Raw genomic sequence first — 14,774 nt, 5'->3', positions numbered from 1 at the left:
CAGAGGCCCGTAAGAAGTATACACATATTCACCCTGTGACCAAGACATCTAGTTACGCTTTGGTTACATCTTCACTCCTTCCTCCCCCTTCCTTACCCCCATTCCGAACCCCTCTCCTCCCTCTCCTACCCTGCGGCTCCCACAGCTTCTCTTCTTGGCGCTGCTCCCCCTCCCCAGCCAGAGAAGAGTCCCACACCTTCGGCGTCTGCCGGTCAAGGGCGCCTCTCCCAGGATGACCGTTCCCGGCACCTTCCAGGCCAAAGGTCTGCTGCCGCGCGACGTCCGCGAGAGCCGGAGTCTGTCGGCCCCCAGGTCGCCCGGTCTCTTTCTGTTCCTGATCTTGCTGCAGCTCGCTCCTTTATGCCATACCGCCCTCCTCGATCTCAGCCTGAAAAGAAGAATAAACATAAGTCTCGGGACAAAGAGCCTCTGGTGTCACCGGAGGTCCCATCCCTGACTTCACAACCAGATTCTGACCTATCGTTCATGGATGTCGCCCCCTCCTTGTCAGTGACGGGTGGGGATCCAGTGGTATGACTGGCTTTAGCGTGTTCAGCCCCCATTTAAATCATCGTTCTATGGTTCTCCAATGGAATTGCAATGGATACTATCGTCACTTTCTGGAATTGCAATCTTTTCTTTTGTCTTACTCTGCGTCTTGTGTGCTTCTCCAGGAATCTCATTTTACTGATGCTCACTCACCGACCCTCTGTGGGTTCCTTGTTTTCTGTCGAAATCGGGTCGGACCCCTGCGGGCTTCTGGTTGCGTTCGTACGTTGGTCCATACAGACATTGCTCCCCCTGCAGGTTCAGGGGTTAGAATAGGCCCGCGGTATTCCTGCCTGTCGTAAGAGGCGACTAAAAGGAGTCTCAAACTTTTCGGCCTTATATGATGGTCCCCTGTTGGGTTTGACCTCCATGTCTCAAAATTTTCCGAAGAGCGAGCCAATTGGGGAAGGGCGCCTTACTTGTGCATTGTGTCCATCTTGCGATCAGACCTTTCGCCAGCTTATACACCGTTGAACTGCAGTCCTGTCCGCTCTCCATCTCTTGGGCATGACTCTTTTTCTGCATGCAGATAACACCTTGCACTGTGCAGTGCCTCTTTCTGCACCGATGGCGACCATGGACCACATGTTACCTAACATCCAGCACGGTAGCCAGTCCATTGTGGTGGGGCCGCCATGTACCCTGTTGGTTGTAGCCCCCTGACAACACAGGGATCGCTCTACTGATGCCTGCACCGTTAACTCCCCACGTATGCCAAGGAGTAGATGCCTATCCTCCTGGGGTATCGGGACTCCCGGCAACGGCCATCCTGCCAGGTGGCTCTTGCCGTGGCTGGGTGGCGCCCGTGGGGAGGGCCCTTGGTCGGAGTAGGTGGCATCAGGGCGGATGACCCGCAATGAAGCGTGGTACATCGTCTCTCGCTGGTGGCCAGACGCCAGCAGTCTAAGCGTTCTCGGGCTCAGTTTAACGCTCAGAAGTACGATCCGAAAACGTTCCCCTCCCTGGTCACACCGTGGGAGGAACGTAAGTCTCAGGATGGCAGTATCAGTTATTCGCCCCGCTTCTTAGTTTGTACGAGGGTTGATGGGGAGTCTTTTCTCTCCACAAAGCCTCAGTTCTTCGTCGAGCATTTAGAGGACAAGTTTGGGGAGGTGGAGGGCTTGTCAAAAATGCGCTCTGGGTCAGTCCTGATACAAACGGCATCCTCTGCCCAGTCACGATGGTTACTCGCTTGTGGCAAGTAGGGGGATGTTGCCGTTACGATCACACCCCGTAAGAGTTTAAATATGGTCCAGGGAGTTATTCACCATAGGGATCTTCTTTTGCAGTCTGATGAAGAGCTGCGCGCCAATTTAGAGCGCCGAGGTGTACATTTCGTCGGGCGCGTTCATCGGGGTCCGAAGGAAAATCATATTGCTACCGGTGCCTTTATCTTGGCCTTCGAAGGGGATACATTACCGGAAAAAGTCAAGGTGATGGTCTACCGATGTGACGTTAAGCCCTATATCCCTCCCCCGATGCAGTGCTTTAAGTGCTGGAAGTTCGGCCATATGTCTTCTCGCTGCACTTCCAACCTCACATGTCGAGATTGCGGACGCCCATCACATCCCAATAATGTGCCCCACCTCCCATCTGTGTCAACTGCGGGGAGCACCATTCACCTTGCTCGCCAGACTGCCGAATTTTCCAGAAAGAGCGTAAAATCATGGAATACAAGACCCTGGACCGACTAACCTATACTGAGGCCAAGAGGAAATACGTCCGACTCCATCCTGTGAGGATGACATCTTCCTACGCTGCTGCTACAACACCTGTGATAGCCCCGTCTGTTTCTCCAATTGTGGCCGGATCGACGAGTAGTAAAACTCCTCCTGCCCCCTCGCCAGTGGGGGGCTCTACCCACCGGGTTGCTCCTGCGCCACCTACCTTAGGAGCAACACCATCCCACCCATCGGGGACGTCCGTCCCCACTTCTAAGCTGGAGAAGTGTCCAACTTCTTCGGCTTCTCATGCTCGCAAGGGGTCCCTTGGGTCCCTCCCTTCCCAGGTTTCCGCCAGCGAGAAGCCTGACGATCGACAATGGCGTAAGTGCCCGCAATCAGCTGGTCATAGGGCTTCACGATCCTCCTCCGTCCCAGAGACTGAATCGGTGAAGCCCTCCCAGCCAGTGCGACCCAAGGAACGGCGTGAGAAACCCAAGAAGAGCTCTCAGCCCAAGGAACTCGCGGTGGCAGCCATCCCACAGCAACCTTCCAGCTCTGCGTCTGAGGATGCGGTGGAGATTCTGGCGTCCGCTGAGGACCTCCATCTCGCTGGTCCATCAGACGCCATGGAAAGCACTATCACAGGTGCTAAATCAGAGGCAGCAGGTGACCCAGAGGCGTAATCTCCCTTCCCAGTCCTGTCAAGCCTTTCTCAGCCATGGACAACACCATCCTCCAGTGGAACTGCAGCGGTTTCTTCCACCATCTAGCTGAGCTCCGCCTACTTATCAGCCTTCGCCCTTTCCTCTGCATTGCTCTGCAGGAAACTTGGTTTCTGGCAATGCGAACCCCCGCCCTCCGTGGCTATCGGGGTTATTATAAGAACCGGGCAGCTTATGAAAGGGTGTCTGGTGGCGTCTGCATCTATGTCCTGAACTCTCTTCACAGCGAGTCTGTACCTCTCCACACACCTTTAGAGGCTGTCGCTGTTCGGGTGTGGACGCCACAGGCTTACCGTCTGCAGTCTTTACCTTTTACCGGATGGTGATGTCGTGCAGCATGTCCTGGCTGCTCTGATAGCTCAATTGTCTCCACCTTTCTTGTTACTGGGCGACTTTAACGCCCATAACCATCTGTGGGGTGGGTCAGTGGCAACAGGTCGAGGCGCCATCGTTGAGCATTTATTGGCGCAGCTCGATCTCTCGATCTTAAATGATGGTGCCTTCACACACTTCAGTGTGGCGCATGGCACATACTCCGCCATTGACCTTTCCATCCGTAGCCCTAGCCTCTTACCATCTGTACAATGGAGAGTGCATGACGACCTTTGTGGCAGTGACCACTTTCCGATCTTTCTGTCACTGCCACAGCGTCAGTCTTCTGGGCGCCCTAGCAGATGGGCTCTGAATAAGGCTGACTGGGACTTGTTCTCCTCAACTGCCGCTATTGAGCCTCTCTCTGCCGATGCCATTGATGCAGTGGTTCAATCGGTCACTACCGGCATCGTTACTGCCGCCGAATCTGCTATTGCCCGTTCTTCTGGGTCCCTTCGCGGCGGACTGTGCCTTGGTGGTCGCCTGAGATCGCTAAAGCGATTAAAGCTCGCCGGCGAGCGCTCCAGCGTCACAATCGACATCCCTCAATCGACCACCTTATCACCTTCAAATGGCTGCGTGCGCAAGCCCGCTGCATAATCCGCCAACGAAAGCAGGAGTGCTGGGAGCGGTATGTGTCCACCATTGGCCTCCATGTCACTCCATCGCAGGTCTGTTCCAAGATTCGCCGCCTCTATGGCTATCGGACCCCTGTCAGTGTCCCTGCGCTCTCACTGAATGGAGCAGTTTGTACTGACTCCGACGTCATTGAAAACCGCTTGGCAGAGCACTTTGCTATGAATTCCGCTTCTGCCAACTACTCCTTGGGCTTCCACTCCATTAAGGAGCGGATAGAATGTCGGAGTCTTTCTTTTCGCACTCACCATCCCGAATTGTACAATGTTCCATTCAGTGAGTGGGAATTTCGAAGTGCCCTCGCCGCTTGTCCTGATACCGCTCCTGGGCCAGGTAGCATCCACTCTCAGATGCTGAAACACCTTTCAGTGGACTCTCAGCGACTCCTCCTCGACCTTTACAACCGCATTTGGGTCGAGGGTGAGTTTCCGTCGCAGTGGCGGGAAAGTCTTGTTGTCCCCATTCTGAAACCAGGGAAGAACCCTTTGGAGGTGGACAGCTACCGTCCCATTAGCCTCACCAACGTTCTTTGCAAGTTGCTTGAATGGATGGTGACCCGGCGCTTGAATTGGGTACTGGAGTCTTGAGGCCTTCTGGCTCCGTCTCAGGGTGGGTTCCGTGAAGGCCGCTCTGCCGCCAACAATCTGCTGAGCCTGGAGTCGGCCATCCGTACTGCCTTTGCCCGTCGTCAGCATCTGGTTGCTGTCTTTTTCGACATGCGGAAGGCATATGATACGACATGGCGTCATCACATCCTTTCTATGCTTGATGGATGTGGTCTTCGGAGCCCTCTGCCGATCTATATCCGCAATTTTCTGTCGTATCGTACCTTCCGCGTGCACGTCGTGGCCTCATATAGTTCCTCCCAAGTCCAGGACAACGGTGTGCCACAGGGTTCTGTTCTCAGTGTGTGTCTGTTTTTAATAGCTATTAACGGGCTCGCTGCGGCCGTGGGAAATACTGTCTCCGCTTCCCTGTATGCTGACGACTTCTGCCTTTACTACAGCTCTATTGGCATTGCAGCTGCTGAACGTCAGCTACAGGGCGCAATCAGCAAGGCGCAGTCTTGGGCTGTAGCGCATGGGTTTCAGTTTTCCGCAGCCAAGACCTGCGTTATGCATTTCTGCCGGCGACGCACTGTTCACCCGGAGGCGCGGCTTTATCTTGACGGCGAGCTTCTTAAAGTGGTGGAGCCACATAGGTTTTTGGGGATGGTTTTTGATGCCTGGTTGACTTGGCTGCCTCATATTCGGCATCTTAAACAGGCGTGTTGGCGGCATCTAAATGCTATGCGATGCCTGAGCCACACCAGGTGGGGCGCCGACCGATCTACTCTCCTACGGCTTTACCAGGCGTTAATCCAGTCCCGTCTGGACTACGGGAGTCTGGCTTATGGCTCAGCATCCACATCTGCGTTGCGGGTGCTGGACCCAATCCTCCACAGCGGGATACGCCTTGCCACTGGTGCCTTCCGAACCAGCCATGTGGACAGCATACTTGTGGAGGCAGGTGTCCCTCCACTGCGGTTACGACGCCAACAATTACTGTCTGCTTATGCTGCCCATGTTTTTAGCTTGCCCGGGCATCCAAATTATCGTGTCCTCTTCCTGCAGTCAGTCGTTCATCTGCCAGAACTTCGGCCCCGGTTGGGTTGTTCGATCGCCGTACGTGTCGAGCAGCTTCTTTCCTGGCTTGGGTGTTTCCCTGTTCCACCTCCTTTCTGGGCCCCTCTGCATACACCCCCGTGGTGTGTACCTCGCCCCCGACGCCGCTTTTATTCCATCGTGGCCACGTATCAGGGCTCTGGCGTTGTCTACACCGACGGTTCGACGGCTGCTGGTCTCGTCAGTTATGCACTAACTCTAGGGGACCATTCTGAACAACGTTCGTTGCCGGATGGCTGCAGTGTTTACACTGCTGAGCAGGTCGCCATCTTTCGTGCCACAGAGTATATCCGCTCCTGGTCAGGTGAGTCCTTCGTTATCTGTAGCGATTCCCTGAGCGGTTTACGAGCTCTCGGCCAGTGTTTCCCTCGTACTCGTCTGGTGATGGCTATCCAGGAGTCCCTGCATACTCTCGCGTGTAGCGACAGGTCTGTGGTCTTAGTTTGGACCCCAGGCCATGTTGGTATACCCGGCAATGAAACTGTTGACCGCCTGGAGAAAGAGGCCACCAGTGCGCCATCTCTGGAGATTGGCCTCTTGGCGGCTGATTTGCGGGCAGTCTTATGCCGCAAAGTTCTCTCGTTTTGAGATGCTGAATGGCGCGGTCTGACCACCCCTAACAAACTCCGTGCCGTCAAGGACACGACGACTGTGTGGCGGTCATCCATGTGAGCCAACCGCAGAGACTGTCATCCTTTGTCGGCTCCGCATTGGCCACACCCGACTCACGCACAGTTATTTACTGTGTCGTGAGGATCCCCCTCTTTGTCGTTGTGGGGCGTCCTTGACGGTGGTCCATATTCTGTCGGAGTGCGCCCTTTTAACAGTGTTCAGGCAGACCTTTGCAATGCCTGACACGCTCTCTGCTCTTTTATCAGATGACTCTGCCATGGTGGGCTTGGTTTTGTGTTTTATTCGGGCAGGCGGTTTTTATCCTTTAATCTGAGTGTTTTTTTAAGTGTTGATTCTGGCTTTTAGCCTCTGATTTTAAACTGAGTTTTTAAAGTGTTCTTGGTGGTTGGCTTTTCCTCTTTCTCTCTACGGTCGGCCAACCACCGTCACACTGTGTGTTTTAATTTGTTTTGTCTGGTCTCTGTCAGAGTATTTCATGTCCTGTTTTGTCTGCTGTCTTTCCTGTTGTTCGTTTTTTATTCTCTTCGAGTGGTTTTAGTTTTTATGGAACAAGGGACCGATGACCATAGTAGTCTGGTCCCTTTAATCCCACAAACCAACCATACAGACATTGCTAGCATGTGGATTCCTCTTCAAACGACATTGGGAGCGGTTGCTGTTAGGGTCCACCTAGACTCTGCAGTCACGGTTTGCAATCTTTATCTCCCTCCTGACAGGCCTCTTACACCTGCTGCCTCAACTGCCCTTCTTCAGCAACTTTCTCCACCCTTCCTCCTCATTGGGGATTTTAATGCTCATCATCCCTTGTGGGGCAGTGCCTTTCCATGTAGACGAGGTCTTCTCATAGACCAGTTCATTGCAGACCACGACTTGTGCCCTCTTAATGATGGCTCCCCTACTCATTTCAGTGCCGGTCATGGTACCTTTTCTGCCATTGATCTTCCTCTTTCTTCTCCCTCTCTCCTCTCTCCTCTCTTCATTACACTGGTCGCCACACGACGACCTTTGTGATATTGACCATTTTCCGTTGATTATCTCGCTCCCTTCCCTCTCTCCAATGGACAGGTTATCTCTTTGGTCTTTCCAAAGCGCCGATTGTCCTCTATACACTGCACACGTCTTGTTTTCTCCCACTTTGGTGGGTTGTATTGATGACGTCCTACGTGACGTGTCTAACGCGATTGTTCGCGCTGCTGGCCTTGCTGTCCCGCGTTCATCTGGACCATTTCGTCGCCGGCAAGTCCCATGGTGGAGTACGGCCATTGCCATCCGTGATCGCTGTCCAGCTTTGCAACACTTTAAGAGGCACCCATCCATAGCCAACCTTTAAACGCCACCGCGCTGAAGCCTGTTATTTAATCAAACAGAGCAAGCGGATATGTTGTGAACGATTCGTTTCTTCCCTTGGTTCTACTGTCTCTCTGTCACGGGTATGGGCTACACTTTGCTCCCTCAAAGGTTGACATCGGCAGTCCACCCTCCCCGGCCTTCACCTGTCCTTTGTACGGACCCATTAGTTTTTGCAGAACATCTTGTGACCCATTTTGCAGTGGCATCAGCATCAGCCTCCTATCCAGCTGCTTTCCTTCTCCAGAAACAGCGGGCTGAAGCTTCCACCTTATGTTTTACCCCTTGTGAGTCAAAATCTTACAACGAACCTTTTACTGAATGGGAATTTCTTTCTGCTCTATCTTCTTCTCATGATACGGCCCCTGGCCCAGATTCCATTCATAACAAACTGCTTCAACATCTCAGTGCTCCACAACGGCAACATCATCTTCGAGTGTTTAACTGTATCTGGCTCCAGGGTGATTTCCCTTCTCAGTGGAGTGATAGCATCGTGGTTTCTGTCCTTAAGCCTGGTAAGAACCCCTGTCTGTTGACAGCTATTGGCCAATTAGTTTGACCAATGTTGTTTGTAAGTTACTTGAACGGATAGTAGCCTGTCGCCTCAATTGGGTCCTTGAATATCGAGATCTATTGTCCCCTTACCAGTGTGGCTTTCGAGAGGGACGGTCTCCAATCGATCATTTTCTTCGCTTGGAATCCGCAGTTGGCCAGGCCTTTTCCCAGCGCCTCCATTTGGTTGCAGGGTTTTTTGACCTTCGCAAGGCTTATGACACGGCCTGGCGCCAACACATCTTACTTACCCTTCATCAATGGGGTCTTTGGGGCCCACTCCCGATTTTTATCCGCCAGTTCCTGTTCCATCGGTCATTCAGAGTTCGAGTTGGTACTGTTTTTAGTTCTCCACGGACCCAGGAGACAGGTGTCCCACAGGGTTCTGTCTCGATTGTCTTTCTTTCCCTCATTGATATCGATGGACCTGTGGCCTCTGTCGGTCCTTTCGTCGCCTCTGCCCTGTATGTGGATGATTTCTGCATTTGGGTTAGTTCCTCCTCGATGGCATCTGCAGAACGGCAGCTCCAGGGAGCTATACGGCATACCTCTGCATGGACCCTCTCACACGGGTTTCAATTCTCTCCTTCAAAATCGCGGGCGGTCCACTTCTGTCGCTGTACTACGATCCCCAGAGCTCTATCTCGATGCACAATGATTGCCTGTGGTCCCACAGTTTCGTTTCCTGGGTCTTTCGACAACAAGCTCACTTGGCTGCCCCATATCAGACTTCTGAAGGTAGGATGTTTCTGTAAACTCAATGTCCTTCGCTTCCTTGCCCACTCCTCTTGGGGTGTGGACCGTTCCCTCCTTCTCCGTCTTTATCGTGCTCTAGTTCTGTCCCGCTTGGACTATGGTTGTCAAGTTTATGGTTCAGCTGCTTCTTCCACACTGCACATGCTGGATCCAGCCCACCATCGTGGTATCTGTTTGGCCACTGGTGGCTACCCTACTAGCCCTGTTGATAGTCTCCTGGTTGAAGCTGGCACCCCCCCCCCCCCCCCGTCCTTTCTGGTCGGCGGTCCCAGCTTCCTCTCCCACTCATCCTTCCTATTCTATCCTGTTCCCAGACCATGGACGTCACCCACCCGACTCCCACCCTCGGGCGGGTTTGCCGGTTGGGCACCGCCTTGCGTCTGTTTACCATGATTTTCAGCTTCCTCCTTTATCCTATCTTCCTCGATCCATCCCCTCCACCCCCCCTGGTTAGTTCCTCAGCCTCGAATTCGAATGGATCTCCTCCGAGGTCCGAAAGATTCCATCCTCCCGAGGGTTCTCTGTTCCTTTTTCCGCCAAATTTTATGGGAGTTTCGGGATGCTGTTGTTTTTTACACTGATGGCTCTAAATCTGCTGATCTGCCTTCCCTTCCTGTGTTGGAACGGAAAATCATCTGCTGCCACCTACCTGTGAGGTGTTTACTGCGGAATTGATGGCAATTTCCCAGGCCCTTACCTTTATTAAACGGTCCCAACACAACCGCGTTTTGTTATGTATGGACTCGATGAGTGGCCTTCTTGCTATTGACCGGTGTTTTTCGCGCCATCCCTTGGTCTCTGCCATCCATGACCATTTCGCTGTTTTTCACCGCGCTGCTTGTTACATTGACTTCCTTTTGGTCCCTGGCCATGTGGGTATCCAGGTTAATGAGCTCGCTGATCGTTTGGCTGGGGGAGCAGTGACTTACCCCCGTTTTCTGTAACCCCTCCTGTAGCGGATTTACGGCTTCACATCAAATCCCACTTCTCACAGTCATGGACCAGTTCTTGGGAGGCTACGCTCCTGGGTAATAAACTTCGTGCGAATAAGGTGACACCAGGCCGGTGGCGTTCTTCCTCACGCCTCTCCCGAAAGGACTCGACCACACTGTGTCGTCTCTGCATTGGCCATAACTGGCTGACCCATGGATTTCTTTTTCGTGATGAGTCACCCCCACTTTGTGGTTGTGGAGCCTTCCAGTCAGTCGCCCACATTTTGGTTGACTGACCCCTTCTTTTGGCTGTGTGTGCTAAGCACAGACTCCCCCACACTTTACCTTTGATGTTGGCTGACGATTCCCGGATGCTCTCTGGTTTTCGGTTTCCTCCAGGAAAGTGGTTTTTATTCTCAGTTTTAAGGTTTTTAATCTTTCTCTGGTGTTGGGGAGGTCGGTGAGTGTTTGGGTGTCTCCCACTGTAAGCCATGTTTGGAGATTCCCGACTCACCTCCCTGACAGAGATCCTCTTTCCTTCTCCTTTTATTCTGTTTTTACCCCCTTTTTTTTAAGGATTGGTTAGTCTCCTTTTCCCATATGTACTTCTACATTCTAGCAGTTGCACCTTTTAAGTCACAGGTGGTGTTGCCTACACTGCTTCAGCATAGCGTTGGGTTCGTTCTCTTGCTGACTTCCCTCATTTTGTTTTTACCATTGACAACATGACTGCCCTTTCATATTTTTAGCCTTTTCCCTTTTATTATTCTGACGTTCCTGAGATGTCACACTAGCGGAATGGACCACATTTGAAACAAGGGACTGATGACCTTGCTGTTTGGTCCCTTAAACACCAACCAACCAAACATCATCTTTGCAGTAATTTTGCGACGGGGGAGTCCTGAAGAACAGTGGCTTAGGTCAGGAATTGCCAGTGGGTCTTCTATTGCAACTGTAGTGTAGATGAGTATATTGAATAAGATAATGGCTTAAGGGTTTTGGGTGAGTTTCTTCTTTTGGTTTTTTGTAGACTGTGAAAATTTTATTTTTCCTTCGTTTTATAAACGCTGTGAATGGAATTATAAGTAAGGAACTAACAACTTTACGTAGTTGTGCGCTTCATGTCACTTTAGAGCAAAAAATCTTCGAAACTGGATTAATAAACTAAACATAATTTACGGTGGTTTTAATGCTTCAGCTGTTTTCGAGGTTCCCCCTCCCCCTCCACTTGAGTATAATTCACAGAAGATTCATAAAACCATGGGAAACTGAGAGAACAGTCCTTTTACTCGAACGTCGGTTATAACGTCAAAGCGTTGACTTTCACATGAATTTCTGCATTTGTGTCGTTCCGTGATAGGTTGGCATTGATGTCATAGTGTCTTCACGGTTGATAATTTTTTTTTCTCGAGAAAATGGTTTTCCTTGGTTGCATTTCAATCTACTCGCGGCAGGAGCCCGCACGTAATTACTTTTGTTCGGCAGTGAAGTTGTGCGGGACAGTCTTTGCACACACTTCCGTTCATCAAAACATTCTGGTTAATATCTTGCACGTCCGATGTAGAGATGTTGCGTTGCGATTTGTAACACGACGTTGTTACACTACGGCCGCGTCTCCGCTACTTCAACGTCTGCTCGCAACTACCTGGTTTGAATTTACACTTACTGTTTGCATTTGTAAATTCCAACTTTCACGTAGCAGTTACAACTGGCGTGTCTTATACATCTATGATAAAATAAATTTCTAGTCTTTTCTGCTTGTGGTGTAATTCTCTATGGCGGGAATCAAATTTTGGAAGTGTATGAATTCAATGGATCATTAGGAATGACGTTAATGAAAGTGCAAATGGAATGATATCATTGCAAACCATTCACATTTGCTGAACCGGCATGATGATAACCTAAAGCGGTGATCGAGACTTTGTGCCGAACTAGGAATCGAACTAATGATTTCCAGGTATGAAACTTTGGCACTGGTGTTCTCACTTTTAATTGAACACGAATGAAAATTTGTGACGTCTGGAGTGGTGTTTAATAGTCTAACGCGAATGCTTATGAAAAAAAAAAACTAAATCTGAGTTATTGTCGCAGTTTGGCGCATATTTTGAATTGTCACTGTAGGTTATTACAAATTTGTAAGTTAAAATAAACACAACTGCCTAACGTAATCACGTTGCAGGGATCACGTTCAGCTAAACCCAGCATATCAATTGAGATGTTATGTGGCATATTCAGAAAGTAAGTGTACTACGTGTTTATATTTTTTTTAGGAAATACGTATTTGGAAAAAAACAGTATACTGTTGATACATTTCACTAGTTTTACTCATAACCCTCATCCCGTTCAGTGCATGTGGTGAGCCATGGTACAACGTTCTCTATACCCTCCTCAAAGAACTGCCGCTCCAGCTCCTTCCCCCACTCCAGAACTCTTTTTGCACCTGCTCGTCTATTGATAATTTAGAGAGATGATCTGAAGGCGCGAAGCCAGGGGAATGGTTCCAAATGTGATATGGCACATGTTGGTGCCTAAGGTTGTGTGAGGACATCCTTGGCGCAACTGGACACTACAACGTGCGTTTACTTAATACCGTGGTCCTGCGATGTTAGTTTTGGTCAGGGGTCTTACTCTACAACTCAGTGTTGCCAACCCTCAAACACAAGAACCGACAATCCGTTATGGTCACAGCAACAGTACACTTTCTCAACATGCTTCATATACAGTAACTGGTGCAGCACGTTGTTTGGTTTTTGGGTGGCATTATATATGTTGGAGCTGTTGATCATGTCAGTGACAGTGGTGTGTTGCTACAGTGTCGGCGGGCCTGGGGTGGGAGCCTCAGCTCATTACGTGCCCCAGCTGCCGCTCCGTCATCACCACAAGGATGCACCGCACCACCACCAAACGCACATGGGTCATCGCCGCCGCGCTCCTGCCTATCGGGTGAGTCAGAGGCCGCAGGATACTTCAACACCAGCCACAAAGAGATGATGTGCGTTTGCCACACACCTCGTGTAGCGTTCGCACCATAATGAGTCACCTATTCACCTCTTGCATGTATGAATTTAGAATTACATTAATACCTTAAGCTGCTGACAGGCGTTGATATATATCAACGGGAACAGGAGAAAATGTATGCCCGGACCAGGACTGGACAGACGTTCTATCCATCTGAGCCACCGAGGACACAGAGGATAGTGTGACTGCAGGGACTATCCCGCGCACGCCTCCCGCGAGTTCCACATTCTCACACTGTATGCCCACACATTACATTCGTAGCGTCCCACCCCAACACATTATTCGTGGAAGACATTCTTACCATGTTCCGTAAGAGTTTGGGGAATATGTGTGCATCCGCACAGGAGGAGGTCATTGTGTTGCCAGAACTATATACTTAGATGGATACCGACTCAAGTATCTTGCATGTGTGGTAAGAGGGAACTGTTGGCAGCGAGTTGGCGCTGAAACGGCCCGACGCTGATCGGTGCGTGGTAGCCACGAGATGGAGGCGAGTTTGCCGCTAATGGGAGATACGCACTCGAGGATGTCATTCGGATAGTGAGAGCATAATGGTCAGATCTCTAAGAGGACTGTTCATCTACCTGAGAGGCTTTAAAGCGTAAAATACACTACTGGCCATTAAAATTGCTACACAAATAAGAAATGCAGATGATAAACGGGTTTTCATTGGGCAAATATATTATGCTGGAACTGACATGTGATCACATTTTCACGCAATTTGGGTGCACAGCTCCTGAGAAATCAGTACCCAGAACAACCACCTCTGGTAGTAATAACGGCCTTGATACGCCTGGGAATGGAGTCAAACAGAGATTGGATGGCGTGGACAGGTACAGCTGCCCATGGAGCTTCAACACGATACCACACTTCATCAAGAGTAGTGACTGGCGTATTGTGACGAGCCAGTTGCTCGGCCACCATTGACCAGGCGTTTTCAGTTAGTGAGACATCTGGAGAATGTGCTGGCCAGGGTAGCAGTCGAACATTTTATGTATCCAGAAAGGCCCGTACAGGTTCTGCAACATGCGGTCGTGCATTATCCTGCTGAAATGTAGGGTTTCGCAGGGATCGAATGAAGGTTAGAGCCACGGGTCGTAACACATCTGAAATGTAACGTCCACTGTTCAAAGTACCGTAAATGCGAACAAGAGGTGACCGAGACGTGTAAGCAATGGCACCCCATACCATCACGCCAGGTGATAGGCCAGTATGGCGATGACGAATACACGCTTCCCATGTGCGCTCACCTCAATCTCGCCAAACACGGATGCGACTATCATGATGCTGTAAACAGATTCTGGATTCATCGGAAAAAATGTTTTGCCATTCATGCTCGCAGGTTCGTCGTTGAGTACACCATCGCAGGCGCTCCTGTCTGTGATGCAGCGTCAAGAGTAACCGTAGCCATGGTCTCCGAGCTGGTAGTCCATGCTGCTGCAAACGTCGTCGAACTGTTATTGCAGATGGTTGTTGTCTTGCAAACGGTCCCCATCTGCTGAATCAGGGATCGAGACGTGGCTGCACGATCTGTTACAGCGGTGCGGATAAGATGCCTGTCATCTCGACTACTAGTGATACGAGGCCGTTCTACATCTACATGGGATCCAGCACGGCGTACCGTATTACCCTCCTCAAGCCACCGATTCCATATTCTGCTAACAGTCATTGGATCTCGACCAACGCGAGCAGCAATGTCGCGATGCGATACACCGCAGTCGCGATAGGTTACAATCCGACCTTTATCAAAGTCGGAAACGTGATGGTACGCATTTCTCCTGCTTACACGAGGCATCACAACAACGTTTCACCAGGCAACGCCGGTCAACTGCTGTTTGTATATGAGAAATCGGTTGTAAACTTTCCTCGTGTCAGCACGTTGTAGGTGTCGCCACCGGCGCCAACCTTGTGTGAATGCTCTGAAAAGCT

At 50.8% G+C, this 14,774-nt stretch overlaps 1 protein-coding gene across 1 annotated transcript in view; it reads left to right on the top strand.

Annotated features, from left to right (window-relative positions):
• LOC126302673 (lipopolysaccharide-induced tumor necrosis factor-alpha factor homolog) overlaps nucleotides 1-14,774 on the top strand; it is a 46,322-nt gene that overhangs the window by 10,509 nt on the left and 21,039 nt on the right. The window contains exon 2 of the mRNA XM_049991747.1: nucleotides 12,641-12,770. Coding sequence (XP_049847704.1) covers nucleotides 12,641-12,770 — 130 coding nt within the window. The remainder of the gene's footprint in view (nucleotides 1-12,640; nucleotides 12,771-14,774) is intronic.

The sequence above is a fragment of the Schistocerca gregaria genome, chromosome 1, assembly GCF_023897955.1.
Source record: "Schistocerca gregaria isolate iqSchGreg1 chromosome 1, iqSchGreg1.2, whole genome shotgun sequence".
Taxonomy (NCBI): domain Eukaryota; kingdom Metazoa; phylum Arthropoda; class Insecta; order Orthoptera; family Acrididae; genus Schistocerca; species Schistocerca gregaria.
The sequence above is the reverse complement of the archived record's forward strand: the minus strand, read 5'-3'. Positions and strand labels throughout refer to the sequence as shown.